This window comes from Myotis nattereri (assembly GCF_964212035.1).
Source record: "Myotis nattereri genome assembly, chromosome: 18".
Taxonomy (NCBI): Eukaryota; Metazoa; Chordata; class Mammalia; order Chiroptera; family Vespertilionidae; genus Myotis; species Myotis nattereri.
This window is the reverse complement of record NC_138093.1, coordinates 4,590,024-4,604,383: the sequence shown is the minus strand read 5'-3', so window position 1 is coordinate 4,604,383 and position 14,360 is coordinate 4,590,024. Positions and strand designations below refer to the sequence as shown.

At 49.9% G+C, this 14,360-nt stretch overlaps 1 protein-coding gene across 2 annotated transcripts in view; it reads right to left on the bottom strand.

The window, feature by feature from the left end:
* NTNG1 (netrin G1) overlaps positions 1–14,360 on the bottom strand; it is a 221,697-nt gene that overhangs the window by 105,790 nt on the left and 101,547 nt on the right. For both annotated transcript variants that reach the window (XM_081113011.1, XM_081113012.1), the window contains exon 3: positions 4,680–5,320. In XM_081113011.1, coding sequence (XP_080969137.1) covers positions 4,680–5,320 — 641 coding nt within the window. The remainder of the gene's footprint in view (positions 1–4,679; positions 5,321–14,360) is intronic.

Here is a 14,360-nt window from a genome sequence, read left to right as displayed (position 1 = left end):
GCCCTGTGGGAATAGCCTTTCATCCCATGGCTCTGGAAAGCCCCTCCCTGCATGTAGTAGACATTTAAAAACCCAGAGAACTTTATATTTCTATGGCGTGGGGGACTCAAGGCCCAAGGGAAGAGTCCTTCAGTACTTCTTGGAGATGCCGGAAACCCATCTCCCAGGATCTGTCCAACTCCTTGGAGTTCCTTACCAGGTGTGCTGTTCTTAAGCACAATGAATCACCTAAAATATCCGTTGGGCCCTGGCTGCTCCACATTCTAAAGTACATATTTCAAGACACCGTGCAAATATCACATCCTCATCAAAGCATTCGCTAGGCTTCCTGCATTAAATGAGCCACTTTTCTGTTGCCAGGGCACTTTCCACACCGATGTGGCAAAAGCACGGACCCCACACGGTCCTCCTTCTCTGTTTACATGTCTGTGTCCTTGTGGGCACCAGCTTCTTGCGAGCACTGACTACGCCTGGTGCTTCTCCATATGTCCACCGTCTAGCCCGGCGTCTGGCCGGGATGGAGGATGAGTAGTTACTGGTGACAGAGGGAAGGTGTTATAAAAGCAGAGTCTGTTGGGTGGTGGTAAAACCCAACTTCGATGACTAAGACTCATGGGGAAGAATGAAGGAAGGCCAGGCCCCGTGCTTTGGCGCCTCTCACCTGACAGGTGAATTCTGGCAGATTTGTTCAAATTGCGGCTGAGAGAAGGACTCAGTGAACTCGCAGGAGGACCGGAAGCCTTTCGTCCTCCCCAGACCACTTGTGTGCTACGTGGCTTTCCCTACATTGTCCGAGGAAGCCTGGGGATGCCCGACTGCTTTCATGCTCTGCAGCTCCCCGCAGTGTTCTTGCTTCCTTTCCCATGATCACACACTTTCCCATGAACCATCTGAAAGCCTTGATTCAAGAAAGTGTATTTCCTGATTATAGCCAACATCAAGGTGGTGACATTCAAACAGTGAGGCTATATGAAGATATCTGGTTCCTTCTGAGGGTGACAGGGAAGGGCCTTTCTCACTCCCGACACCCCGCCCGAGGGGCTCTGTCCCTGGGCCTTTCCCAGTCCTGGGATCAGAGAGGGGCAGTGGGTTCCAGCTGGAGCAGCACCAAAAAGTGTGTAGAAGGGGAGCTTTCATGCTAGCGGTGCCCGGCTCCTTTCTCAGAGGTGAACGACAGAGGCTCAGAAGGCAAAGTCCTTTCTGCCAGTAGTGACTGATGGCCAACTACCTGCAAAGAGCTTGTGTAGCTGCCAAGGGTAAGACATGGGCGAACACCATTGCGGGAAATTATTGGCGATTATGTTTAGGGGTACTCTCTAACAAGACAAGTACTAGAGATGCTGGTTAGAGCTTTCTAGGCCACCGAGAAAAGGTCTTACAATTCTAGCCTAAAGATTTTGAAGTTGAAAAGGAATTCCTATCACCTTGTGACTGAATCCAGTACCTTGAGCCATTGCTGACAGCACACCTCACAAACAGGTGAGCATATCATCAAACGTTCACTGGTCTTTCCAGCGTTACAATGATTACAGTAAATCATATTACTTCCTTGAAACTGGGCACCTCAAACAAACAATAAATCAGGCTGAGTTTACGTTCTCTAAAATCAATGCATCTGACAAATATAATGTTCAACTTTTCAATGTAATTAGCAAATGCTTAGGAGGAAACAAAACACTTCAAAATCGAAACTTTCCATGTGTAACTAAGGAAACATTTTGTACCTTAGATTTCACAGCCCATGGGCTCAGCTCCCCGTCGGTATAAAAAGATGTTCGGAACAAACATCTCCTCCCCATTCCTCCCCTCACCTCTCATTTGGGTAGATTTTATTTATGCATTAGACGACCTTTTTGGCCATTAGAACCATCTTGCTTCGGCAGTTAATTAACACAAGTACCATAATTTAATACAGTTAATGCTACTTGATGTCCTTTAATGTACCTTCCATTAGTGATATTATTGTAGTATTACCCTGTAAATTAAAATGAGATGAAGACGAAGAGAGGCACTCTTTAATTAAGGTGCTGGCACACTGCACTCGTCTATTATTCATTAGGGAAAAGCAGCCTGATTTACGGAAGGAGGACATCCACAGTCAGAATTAGTCCCCGGAGATTATTAGGTTGATTGAACAAGGTAAGGACGGTGGGGCGGCCAAGATCGCCAACAGCCACCTTCCTCCTCTGCGACGGGAATAAGCGCCCAGCGCGAGGGAGGACGTGGCGGCAGAAGCAGCGTGTAGCCGAAGAGGGCTGCGATGTTTACGGTGGGAGTTTAGGTTCTGTCACCAGTAACAGAGGTCTCAGATGTGGCACATGCTAAAAAGAACCTAAATGCGACCTTCGTCTTATGACAATCACAACATTAAATTTTTTTTATACCAAACAATGCCAGCCAGTATAATACATAACCACCAACTGCATTTGTGCACAAGAAATAAAGACCTGGAATTCATGGTCAGCCAGCTCCAAGATCCCCCACCTGCTTTTGTGGCCTCGCTTAACATATCAAGGTGAAAAAAATCTTGTATTCTCTGCCCACTTCCCTACTGTCCCCAAATAACTCACTCCAGTTCCCACATTATTTGTGGCGTGACAGGCAGAAAAAAAGATCATGATAATGATCATATACAGACATGGAAAGGCACGTTAAATATTGCAACCATCCCATGAATGGAGGGAGGAGTAGTGATGGAAACAACTTTTTGGGAAAGTTTCCGTGTATGATATTCTCGAAAAGGAACCTTCAGAACTTGCTTTCCAAGATCACCAATTCCCCTTCAAGGCTCCTCTAGATGGTGTGCTCAGAGAAAGACAGACGAGGCTGAGCCGTTCAAGGGTGAAGCGTCTACCAGGTTCCACACTGACAGGTCTGCCACCCAGGCAGTAGCTCCCTCGCGGGGCTCCACGCTCCTTATATAACTTAGGAGCTGGAGACACGCCTGGCCACGGGCCTGGCTTCTTTAGTCCCTCCCCCAAGACTAAAAATACCCCAGCCATCTGGCGCCCAGCACAGCACACGCCAACATCGGCTTTGCCCTGAGGAATTTGGACAGGAGTTTGGAGGTGACAGAAGGGGACCTGATGGGAGGGGCTCACCTCTATTGCACCTTTGTCTCCTGCCCAGCTGCTTCTCAACCAGCTTACAGGTGACTGGGGACCAGGAAAAGGCAGCGGGTGAGTCCCAGGGAAGGGAGGTGTGGGCCCTCTCCGAACTCCTCGGAACCATTGCAGTGCAGTGGGAGGGTTCTACCAGGGTGAGGGGTAAAAGGAAAGTAGTAAATCTGGTGGGATTTTGCCCGGCCGGTGTTGCTCAGTGGTTGAACATTGACCGAAGAACTAGGACCGTGGTCGGCAAACTCATTAGTCAACAGAGCCAAATATCAACAGTACAACGACTGAAATTTCTTTTGAGAGCCAAATTTTTTCAACTTAAACTATATAGGTAAGTACATTGTTATTAACTCAATTAGGGTACTCGCAAGGCTTAGGAAGAGCCACACTCAAGGGGCCAAATTGCTGCATGTGGCTCGCGAGCCGCAGTTTGCTGACCACGAAACTAGGAGATGAAGGTTCAATTCCCGGTCAGGGCACATGCCTGGGTTGCAGGCTCGATCCCTAGAGTGGGGCGTGCAGGAGGCAGTTGATCAGTGATTCTCACTCATCATTGTTGTTTCTATCTCTCTCTCCCTCTCCCTTCCTCTCTGAAATCAATAAAAATATATATTTTTTAAAAATCCTGCCTTATTTTGTTAAAATTTTATGATTACTTAATTAAACGTAGATTACTTATGCATCGTTTATATTCTTATGTCCGTATATTCTGATTTAGAACTATCCTGTCATTTTTAGAATGAGTTCTGCCTTGATTTGCTTTCTTATTCCCATTTTTGCTGTACAGTCCACTCATCTATAGTTTTCCCAACTCATCATCTCACGCTCCAACCTCCACCCATGGCATCCCACACTTAAAAAATTGGGTTGAAAATCTCTGCTTTGGTGGTCCTGGTTCTAATGAGTGAAGCTTTCCATGTAAACACCTCAACGTCCTTAGTAACTTGCTCAATTGTGTGTCAGGTACATTATCAAAACCTAAGGTCAGCCTGACTGGGACCGATGCTGCCGAAACTCTTCCCCCTGTGCCTGCCCCACAGCAAGCAGGGGCCGGACTCAGGGACACATGGCAGCATAGCTTTTAAAGCAACAGCATCAACAGAACCGGAAAACACAGCTTGCCCCCTCTAAACAAATGTGTTGTTTTCCCTAAATGCGTGTGGCTCTGATTTAACCCATTTCAAGAAACTCAGCTTCCGTTTCAGAGATTTTTCGCGACAGAACAAAACCACAGAGAAGCCTCCCATGGTGCAGAACCTCCCTGGCATGTGGAAACAACAGGAAGATTCACTGCTTGTTTTCCAGTCCCTTTTCTAAGACACGCATCCCCCCTTTTTGCTTAAATTCTACGCAGTCCTGCCAGGTTCAGCCCTGAGGACAGCAATTCTGGGCTCAGGAATCACCAATGAGTGAGAAGGGCCTCAGGGGCCTCAGGACCTACCTTTAGGCTGAGAACCCGCTGCAGTAGAAATTGACAAACATTCTCCAGCTGCGAGAACAACCCCTCTCTCCCCCCACATTTCCTATGAACACACCCGTCACGAGGGAGAGACATGCGCTTACCTGCCGTGGACCTTGATGTCCGAGATGGCGTAGAAGTAGCGCGCCAAGTGCAGCTCGTCCACGAAAATCTCCCCGACGGCCGGCCTCAGCAACCGGATCCTCAGGTCCGTGACCGTGAAGAAGTCTCGGAGCTTCTTGGTCGTGTCCAGCTGGCCGTAGAGGGAGGCCATGTTGCGCAGCCAGGGCCCGGCGAAGAAGGCGAACCTGTCTTTGATTTCAAAGTGGATGATTTTGCTGTTGGTCATGTAGCCCGTGGAGTACTCTTCGGTGCAGATGATCTCCAGGACCGTGTGCTGGGACAGGTCCTTCACGGACTTGGGGTCCATGTGGAAGGCGTCCAGGCAGTCCGTGGCGTAGTACTGGTAGGGCTGCCAGGTGCGCCCGTAATCCAGGGATTTCTCCAGGATCATCTGGTCCGGGCGCCCCGACTCGAAGGTGATGACTATGTTGTCGGTGAGCTCGATGGTTTTGCTCCAGGAGAGGGTGATGTTCACCTGGAGAGGCTTGGGGTAGTCCTTCCAGGTGGCGGACTGCCAGAAGGTGGAGGGGTGTCTCCCCTCGAAGTCGAACATCAGCTCCGGGGGGTGTGCCAACTCGGGGGTGCTCGCGTCACACTCGTTGTTGCACATGTAGGGGTTGCCCTGGGGAAGAGGAACACAAGAGGGTGCGTCACACATGGGCTGGGCACACGGCTTGCCTTGCCATCCTGCTGGTGCTAAGAGGCCAGGAGAGGGAGGAAGGAAGGAAGGAAGGAAGGAAGGAAGGAAGGAAGGAAGGAAGGAAGGAAGGAAAGAAGGGAGGGAGGGAGGAAGGGAGGAAGGAAGGAAGGAAGGGAGGGAGGAAGGAAGGGAGGAAGGAAGGAAGGAAGGAAGGGAGGGAGGGAGGGAGGGAGGGAGGGAGGAAGGGAGGAAGGAAGGAAGGAAGGGAGGGAGGGAAGAAGGGAGGAAGGAAGGAAGGAAGGGAGGGAGGAAGGAAGGGAGGGAGGAAGAAAGAAAAGGAAGGAGAAAAGGAAGAAAGGAAGAAAAAAAACTGTTTGCAGTAATAATTTTTTAAAAATATACTTTCACTAATTTCAGAGAGAAAGGGAGAGGGAGAGAGAGATAGAAACATCAATGATGAGAGAGAAACATGGATCGGCTGCCTCCTGCATACCCCACACTGGGGATCAAGCTGTAACCTGGGCAGGTGCCCTGACCTCTAACTGTGACCTCCTGGTTCACAGGTTGACACTCAACCACGGAGCCATGCCAGCCAGGCTGCAGTAATCACTTTTATTTGCCCTAATTGGAGTCTCCTATTTGATTGTTAAAAAAAAAAAGTATGCTAATTTTCTTGCCTGGTTCCTTTCCAAGGGCGTTAGGAAGTGGAAACCATTTACTTATCCCGTATGTGTTAGACCCATAACGTGGCCCCAGAAGCACCGGAGACACGGAGTCTGCCGGCTCCATACCACCGCGGCTGCTCACAGAGCTGTTTTAGGAAAAGCAAGGAAATTCCTCCGAGCCTCAAGGGCGTGCATCCGGAGCCCCATTCCTCAAACAGCCAGATTCCAGGCAAAGCTTTGGGATGAGCAAGGAACCGAGATCCCTGCGTCCTGTTTGGGAAACCACACCCCCGGGGGACACTCGGCATCCATTCGCGTGGCCTCCAATCCATCATCCTCAACGGGGTGCCTGCTCCGTAGAGCCTGCGATGAAAGCATTTACTTTGCTGGCCGCCAATCATTAGGATGCGGTCTGCTGCAGGCTCTGGGGCTGGGCCCAGACATCTGCCACCCCATTAGCTGGAGTGGGATCGCTCAGGAAGACGGGGCGGGCCTGTGCTCAGAGGGATCAGACCAGGAAATGCCAGTACTTAACTGGGTGGGTGTGGCAAAGAGCCAGGGGACCACTGCTTTGCGCTCTGTGCCGGCCACCGTCGGCTGTCCATGGACGTGAACCGCTACCATTGTTCCGCCTCACGAAGGCTACTTCCTTCACAGTCCCATCAAACAAGAAGCTGAACAGCGGGCCCCTCGTTCCACCGCCACAGGTGGTGACACGTCTATGCTGCCCCAAGGGCTGCTCTCAGCCCTCACCTGGAGCTTCTCAGACAGTCACCGGCTTCCTGGTTTCTGCTTCTCTTGTGTTTAAGAAAACAAGGGATGTCACTGGCAGCCAAGCCTGCAGGTATTTCTGGCTGATCCTGACCCGGGAATGCTAAGCAGAAGCGGGAGCAAGAATCCACCCTGGGACACTGCCTGAGGCTTCCTGTTGGAATTGCAATTAGACTTTCTTTACCCCCCTTTTCCCTGAGCTGGGAGCTTGTCACGCCAGACCTGCGGGTGCATGGGCTGGGTCTCCAATGATGCATCTGCACTTTAGACGCGGATGCTGTTTCCGCTGACGCCTGTGAAATGGGAGGTGGGCATCGGAGACCTGCTCGGGCCCCAGAGGCCACCTTCTCCCACCTCGTCAGCGACTCTTCCCCTCGCTCTCCCCCATTAATGCAACCGGATCCCAACGTGGGCAACAGGTTCGGGCCTTGCATGTAACCGAGACGGGGCCGGAGAAAGAAGAGAAGGCGCGTTCTTGGGGGAACAGAGCTGTTTCAGAAATACAGGCAGGGCACCCGCGATAATGGAGATGTTTCTGCCCTCCCCTCTCGCATTTCCATTCCCCACTCCTGATCCCCGCGTCTGTGGCGCTATTTATAGTGTCCCCTTCGGAACGAGCCAGGAGGGGAGAATACGTTTCTGTTCCAGGTGGAATAAATCACCAAATTTATTATTATTTAAACTCTCTTCAGCATACCGGGGAGCCAAATGCAAAACTCCACGAATCAGGCGCGGGCTTCTTACGGAGGGCTATAAATACGGCGGAATCTGTCGGGATTTATAAATTCTAAATAGATGGAAATGCACACTTAACTGGAAGGGGTCAGATTTACACAGATCACACCTTCCTTTGAAATGTACTGAAAAAAACCGGGTCCCTTCCGAATCTAGCAGCACGCAGCCATCTGCACCATCATCAGGCTGGATGCCGCCCCTCCTCTTGACACAGGCGGCTCCCCCCGAGGTCCAGGGGATGGGACACAGGATGAGGACTCGGCAGGGCACCTGAGGGAGGCCCACGCATCTCCTTGACCTCAGCAGAGATGCGCAGAGCTTCTCAGAGGGGCAGAGCAGGAGGCGCGGCAGAGTGGCCTGGGAACGGGTCAAGGCTAGCATGCCCGGCTTAGGAAATATCCGTGACCATGTCTGTCTAAATAGCACACATTCCTATATTCAATCAAAGGCATCGACAATCATCACCAGTGATTTAGCACTTTAGGTCAGACACTTCACCCACATTATCCTGGGTCGTCCTTTTCATCCCCACCTCACACCACAGGAAACGGAGACACAGGGAGTGTCGAGGAAAGTGCCGGAGGTCACACAGCAAGGTCAGGAAGGTCAGAGCCAGGCCCCCCTTCTCCTGCCCCTGCCCCTGCCGGCTTGTTCAACTCCCAAGTCAATGGACTTCCTATGAGGCGGCCCAGCCTTGGAGGAGGGTGGCTGGTATAAAAAGAAGGGTCGAAGGTCAAATGAGTTTGGGAAACACGGCCTAACACAGTCTTGCGTTCGAGAGCTCTAATGAGCATGCTCACACATGAAGTTAAACTTTCCTTAGCTTCCTGCGATACCTACTTTCAGAAGCTTATCAGACCATGGACCCCGTTTGTTTTAGTAACCCCTATTTCTATAGCACAGAGCTAGTGCACGGAAGAGCATCCTTGGAGATTCTCTGCTCTGTATGACTTTCAGAGAGGAAGGGAGAGGAAGAGAGAGAGAGAGAAACATCAATGGTGAGAGAGAATCATGGATCAGCTGCCTCCTGCACATCCCCCACTGGGGATGGAGCCTACAACCCAGGCGTGTGCCCTGACTGGGAATTGAACTGTGACCTCCTGGTTCATAGGTCCACGCTCAACCACTGACCCACACCAGCCAGGCTAAACTACTCTTAAAATGGTAAACATGTGGATGCCAAACAGGCACCGCACAGCCCAAAGTTTTAGCCCTTCAATGAAGACTCGCCCGGGTGAAGCACCCAGTCCCTGCTTTTGCCCACAGGGCCATTCCGCTGGGGCTGAGCTGGACGTGGGCTCAGGATAAACGCTCACATTCCCATCACGTGGCCAGACATCGAGATGCCGGCCAGCACAAGGAGGAAAGGTCCCTGCCCTGCCCTGATCTGCCGCTTCAGGCACCAAGTAAAACCGAGAAGAGCTTCATGCGTTGGATAAGTGCCTGCTACACTTGATAATTATTGGTTGCCTATGATATCACTATCGTTAAGGCCCTTCCTTGTCTTGGCTCCCAAGACACAGCAGTGAACACATCTGAGTCCCTGCTTTTGGCAGCGTGTCTGTCTTTGTTGGGGGTTGGGGGGAGATGCACCAAGGAAACAAATATATAAGGTTTTATAATGTTCTGTGCTGCAGAGAAAGAGGCAGCCTATTGAAGGGAAGAAGGGCAGTGAGGAGGGATTCTGAGGGCGATTTTATATTGGGAGGTGACGGGAAGTCTCTCCTGGGTAACGCGACATTTGAGCAGATTCAGATCAATTCCCAGTTTACACTGGAGATGATCAGAGGTTGACCAGAAGAACAGTTTCATCCTTCATCTACTTTTCTCACCTTCGTGGTAATTCTAACAGCATAACAATTTACTGAAATTGATGGGTAAACAAATCATTTCACATGAGAATCTAAACCAAATGACTGTAGATACAAAAAAAAAAAAACAAGAAAGAAAAGAAAGAAATCAATAGAACTGTTCTTGTTTCCTACTCACACTCTTTTTAGGAGATTAATGATGTTCTGGGCATTAACATAATGACTGAGAGACAATGACATTGAGAGAAAATTAGCAGGATTAAAAAAATATATATTATTCTGGCCCCCTGAGAAGAAAGCTCCCATTTTAGGTGAGAGAGAAAGAAAAGAAGGCCAAAGAAGCTGAAAATGTTACCATTCTATAGAAAAAGAGAGCTGGGGAGAGACTTTTTATGCTAAAATATTTAGTGTCAATATTTCACAAGGTTGTGATCTGTAATGCTGTTGTTACAGAGAATTATCAATATGAAAACAATTGCTGTTAAAGGGATTAGATTAATTGCATTTTCAAGTACTTCAACCCCACCCTAATCCTCTCTAATACCACCAACAAAGAAATTTCTATATGAAAAATAACTTCCCCCTACTTGTGAAAACAAAGAACTTCTTGCTGCTAAATCCAACAGATTCAGGCATTAGCAAGTATCAGTAATTATTTTGTAGCCAGCAGGCATCCTAAAATAGATCTTAAGTCCCACTAGCAACAGATCCTTGACTGTCTATGGACAACGCAGAAAATATTTTATGACTGTGCTGATAATACCGACACCCTTAAGAGAGGCCTACATCGTCAAACAGACTCCGCCGCTAAATATTTTTATAACAATGAAAAGAGGAAGAAGGTTGTGATGCTTAATTTCATTTTAAAAATAACACTAATATTTTACCTCTGGGAGCCCTGAAGTTCGTTTTTAATTAGCACTTTGCCGCCCAAGTGGAATGTGTTGTTATTCTTCCCTAATGTGCTTTCAGAACTTCGAGGGATAAGTACAATTCGAGACGCACTTTTATTGTTTCTGCAGCTGGGAGGGCCCGCCTTCTGACAAGGGACACTTGGAAAACTACCACCGTTCACCTAACCTCTGCTAGACCTTCGGCGTTATGAAAGGAAGACAGGAAGAAAATCCTCAATAAGCAGTATTCAGGCAGTGCCTGTGGTTCCTGCTATTGTGAACTTGCCCTTCCTATCTTTACTCATTGGCAAGCTACCGGGAAAAACAGTTGGAGATGTAGGGAATTCTCCCGGGGGTTCTGCGACTGCACTGTGAGTCAGGTGCCAAGCAGGCACGCGTGTACATACAAGTGTCTGTGCGAAGCGCCCGGGGTCACACTGACTCTGATGGTGAAGAACAGTGAGACAGAGCTAGCTCACACCCATGTGCGTCTGGCTGGTCCTGGCCTGTTTGGTTGGGAAGAGGCATGCTGGGATAGCACCCCCCTGCTCTCACTGTGGCCAGGAGAGCTGTGTCAGTGTTACCCGACGGGGCCCGGCCCGGCCCGGCCCGGCCAGGAGTGCGTCTGCCTCAGGCTGGCCTGTAGAGGGTGGGTTCTTGACTTGGCGCAGGAAAGATGTCACAGGATGAGTCCAGGTGAGGTTGAGAGCATGTTTATTAAGGCTGGGACAGGGACACAAAGGAAGGACTTAAGGTAGACGAAGCTACCGGACAGAGCCTAGGCAGGGCACTTTGGTGCCCTAGAAACGATGTGGGACCCAGCTGGTGTGGCTCAGTGATTAGACATCGACCTAGGAACTAGGAGGTCACGGTTGGATTCCTGGTCAGGGCACATGCTCGGGTTGCGGGCTCGATCCCCAGTGTGGGGCATGCTGGAAGCAGCCGATCAGTGATTCTCTCTCATCATTGATGTTTCTCTTTCTCTCTCCCTATCCCTGCCTCTCTGAAATAAATATAAACATATAAACACACACACACACACACACACAAACACTCACACAATGTAACCTACATATTACGGGACTGTCCCAGCTTTAGATATTCTAAGCCTGCTATGACAGAAGTACTTATGCATTTGTCAGAGCGCAAATCCCCAATTTCAGTTTGGGAACTATGGCCGCCCTGAGAACCGTGAGGAGAGGGAGTTCTGTGTTTGAACTCCAGCTGCTCCGTCTTCTAATGAGACCCCAGCATATCCCCAAGGCTCCTGCTCGGCAAAGCCACGCTCGCTGCGAGGCCGAGGGAAGCCACTGCTTGGTTCCGTCCTGCCCGACGGTACGACCACCACGCGGCCTTTTCCTCGGGAATAAAGAGCCAGCAGAGCCTCTCTGCAGCCGGAATGCTGGGAGCCACATGGCAGGTGATGGCCATCACAGACACCCGTGCAGATCCCCCGGGGACCGAGGTGAGGACTTCCAAACCCAGGCAGCCTCAGAGGTCAGGACAGGCCAAGTTTCTAGAAGGAGCCAAATCCATTCTCCAGCCACAGCCCACAGAAATGGATCCCACAGAACGGCCTGAGCCATTCCTTTGTGTAACAGAAGAAAAGAGTAAATATGAATGGAAGCTGGGGGTTTGAAAGTGAATGTCGACAGAAAAGCACCGGAGTAAGATGACATGATTTACAATCGGTAGGAAAATGGCTTTTTAAAACCCGTGGCCTTAAAAAAAAATAGCACTTAGGAATCTTTGGTACAAGATGTGGACTTAGACCAGGGGTGGGCAAACTTTTTGACTCGAGGGCCACAATGGGTTCTTAAACTGGACCGGAGGGCCGGAACAAAAGCATGGATGGAGTGTTTGTGTGAACTAATATAAATTCAAAGTAAACATCATTACATAAAAGGGTACGGTCTTTTTTTTCAATAGTTTTATTCATTTCAAACGGGCCGTAGTTTGCCCACGGCTGACTTAGAGTCTCAAAAGAGATCAGGAAACAAACCCTTGAGTGTTAACAAGGCGCAGTGGAAGCGAGCTGCCTGCGGTTTAGGTTACAATGACGCGAGGGGAGTGGCCCTATCAGGAGGGTGGGGGGTGGGGGTTTCGAGATCGCCCCTCGGTGTGGGCGGGTGGGAGCATCCTGAATCTGCAAGTTCTCACTCGAGTCTCAGAAAATGCTGCCTTCCTCTCTCCCACGAGAAAGCAGGTCCGAGACCCACGTGAAGCCCATTTCGGAAAGCCAGCAGCTCCCGTAGAGGAGAGACACTCCACGCAGCCGAGGCTCAGGGGTCCCTCCATCAGGAGAAGCACCGGGACCTGAGGGGACCCGAATAGGACCTTTTCTAAAGCGATGCTTTCCCGGGAGTCCCTGCAGCTCCTGCTTACTCCTCACCCCTCCTGTCCGACTCTTCCCTCCCCAACCCACTAGACTAGCTGTTTATCGGGCGCCCACCACGTTAAAAGTCGTCATGAAGAACACAGAAACAACACAACCCAATGTCCCCAAGTTAGTAGCGGAGAGTAGACCCACACAAGCAACACCTCCCGCTCCTCAAACTAGTTGCTTGTGCTGCTAGAGGGAACGCACTGGGTGTTCTTGTGGGTAAACAGAGTCAGCAGCCGCACTGTGCAACTGCCTGGAGCGCCATTCTACACCCCCCCCCCCCCCGGTACATAATTAACCAGATATTTACATTACAGACACACTGCCTGGAGTGCAATGCCCCCAAAATGTGCGTTTTAGGAAAAATCCCAAAGGCGTTGCAGGCCTGGGACAGGTTTGGAGGCACGTGCCAAATCCCACTGAGCAGAGTATGCAAGAGCAGAGTCCAGAGGGCTCGGCTGGGTGATAATTCTCCCATTCCCCAGCCTTCCTGCCCAGCAGACTTCCCCAGACTTCCCTGGGGTGGTTGTAGCAACGCTGGCCTCACCACCACTGAGGCTGTGAGTTACACCATCCCAGCATCCAGTTCAGCTGGAACGTGTTTGCTGCCCCCCACCCCCGGGGGGGGGGGCATCTGGGTGGCATTCTCCATCCACTAACATCTCCATCTTTTAAGATAAGTGAATCTGGCCTGGCCGGCTGTGGCTCAGTGGTTGAACGTCAACCTATGAACCAGGTGGTCAAGGTTCAATTCCTGGTCAGGGCACATGCCCATGTTGCATGCCCGACCCCCAGTAGGGGGCGTGCAGGAGGCAGCGGATCGATGATTTTTTCTCATCATTGATATTTCTCTCTCTCCCTCTCCTTTCCTCTCTGAAATCAATAAAATAATAAAATAAAAAAAGTGAATTGGCCATCCTCCTGCCACCCAGTTATGATACGGAACATGTGCTGCAGTGGTGTGTGTAGTTGAAGGTACATAAGAAATACCTGGTGAGTCCAGTCCCCACCCACCAGGAATCCTGGTTCAGTAGATTGGGTTGGGCCCGGGAACCTAATTTAACAAGCACCCTACATGATTCTGAGGCAGACAGCCCTGGGACCACACTTTGACAAACACGGTGTATTGTTAGGAACCAAGGCTGTGGGTTAGATCTGCCTACATCTGGGGAATCCCTGCCCTATCACTTAGCTATTACATCACTTTGGACAAGCTGCTTTCTTCTGAGCCATGATTCTGTCCTTTAAATTCAATGTAATAATATGTACTGCATGACATTAACATGAGATAAAATTGCATAATACATGGTAAGAGTTTAGCATCTCCGAGGCATGCAGTACGTGCTCAACAATTAGTAGCTGCATTCAACACGGGCCACCTGCATTCCTTGACTTTGAGAATGACAGCGAGTGTTTCCACTTTCCAAGCAGGAACCCTGGGCATCATCGGACATTCCTTCTTTTTCCTCAATCTGTTCACCAACCAAGTTCCCTACATGCAACCCGTCACCACAGCTTCATTCGCACTGCCTACGCTTTCTTTAGCTTTCAAAATATTTACAATATGAAGAATGCTTTCTCCAGCATTACTATAATGGCCCCTTCAGTGGTCTCTCTCCATATAATATCGTCCTCTGATAGCCTGTTTCCTAAGAGCTGCTACAGCGGTCTTTCTAAAATCCAAATCTGTCTGTATCATGCCCCCACTTACAGCTCTTTAACGGATTTCTCATTACCTTCAAGAGCACAATTCCAATTCCTTAG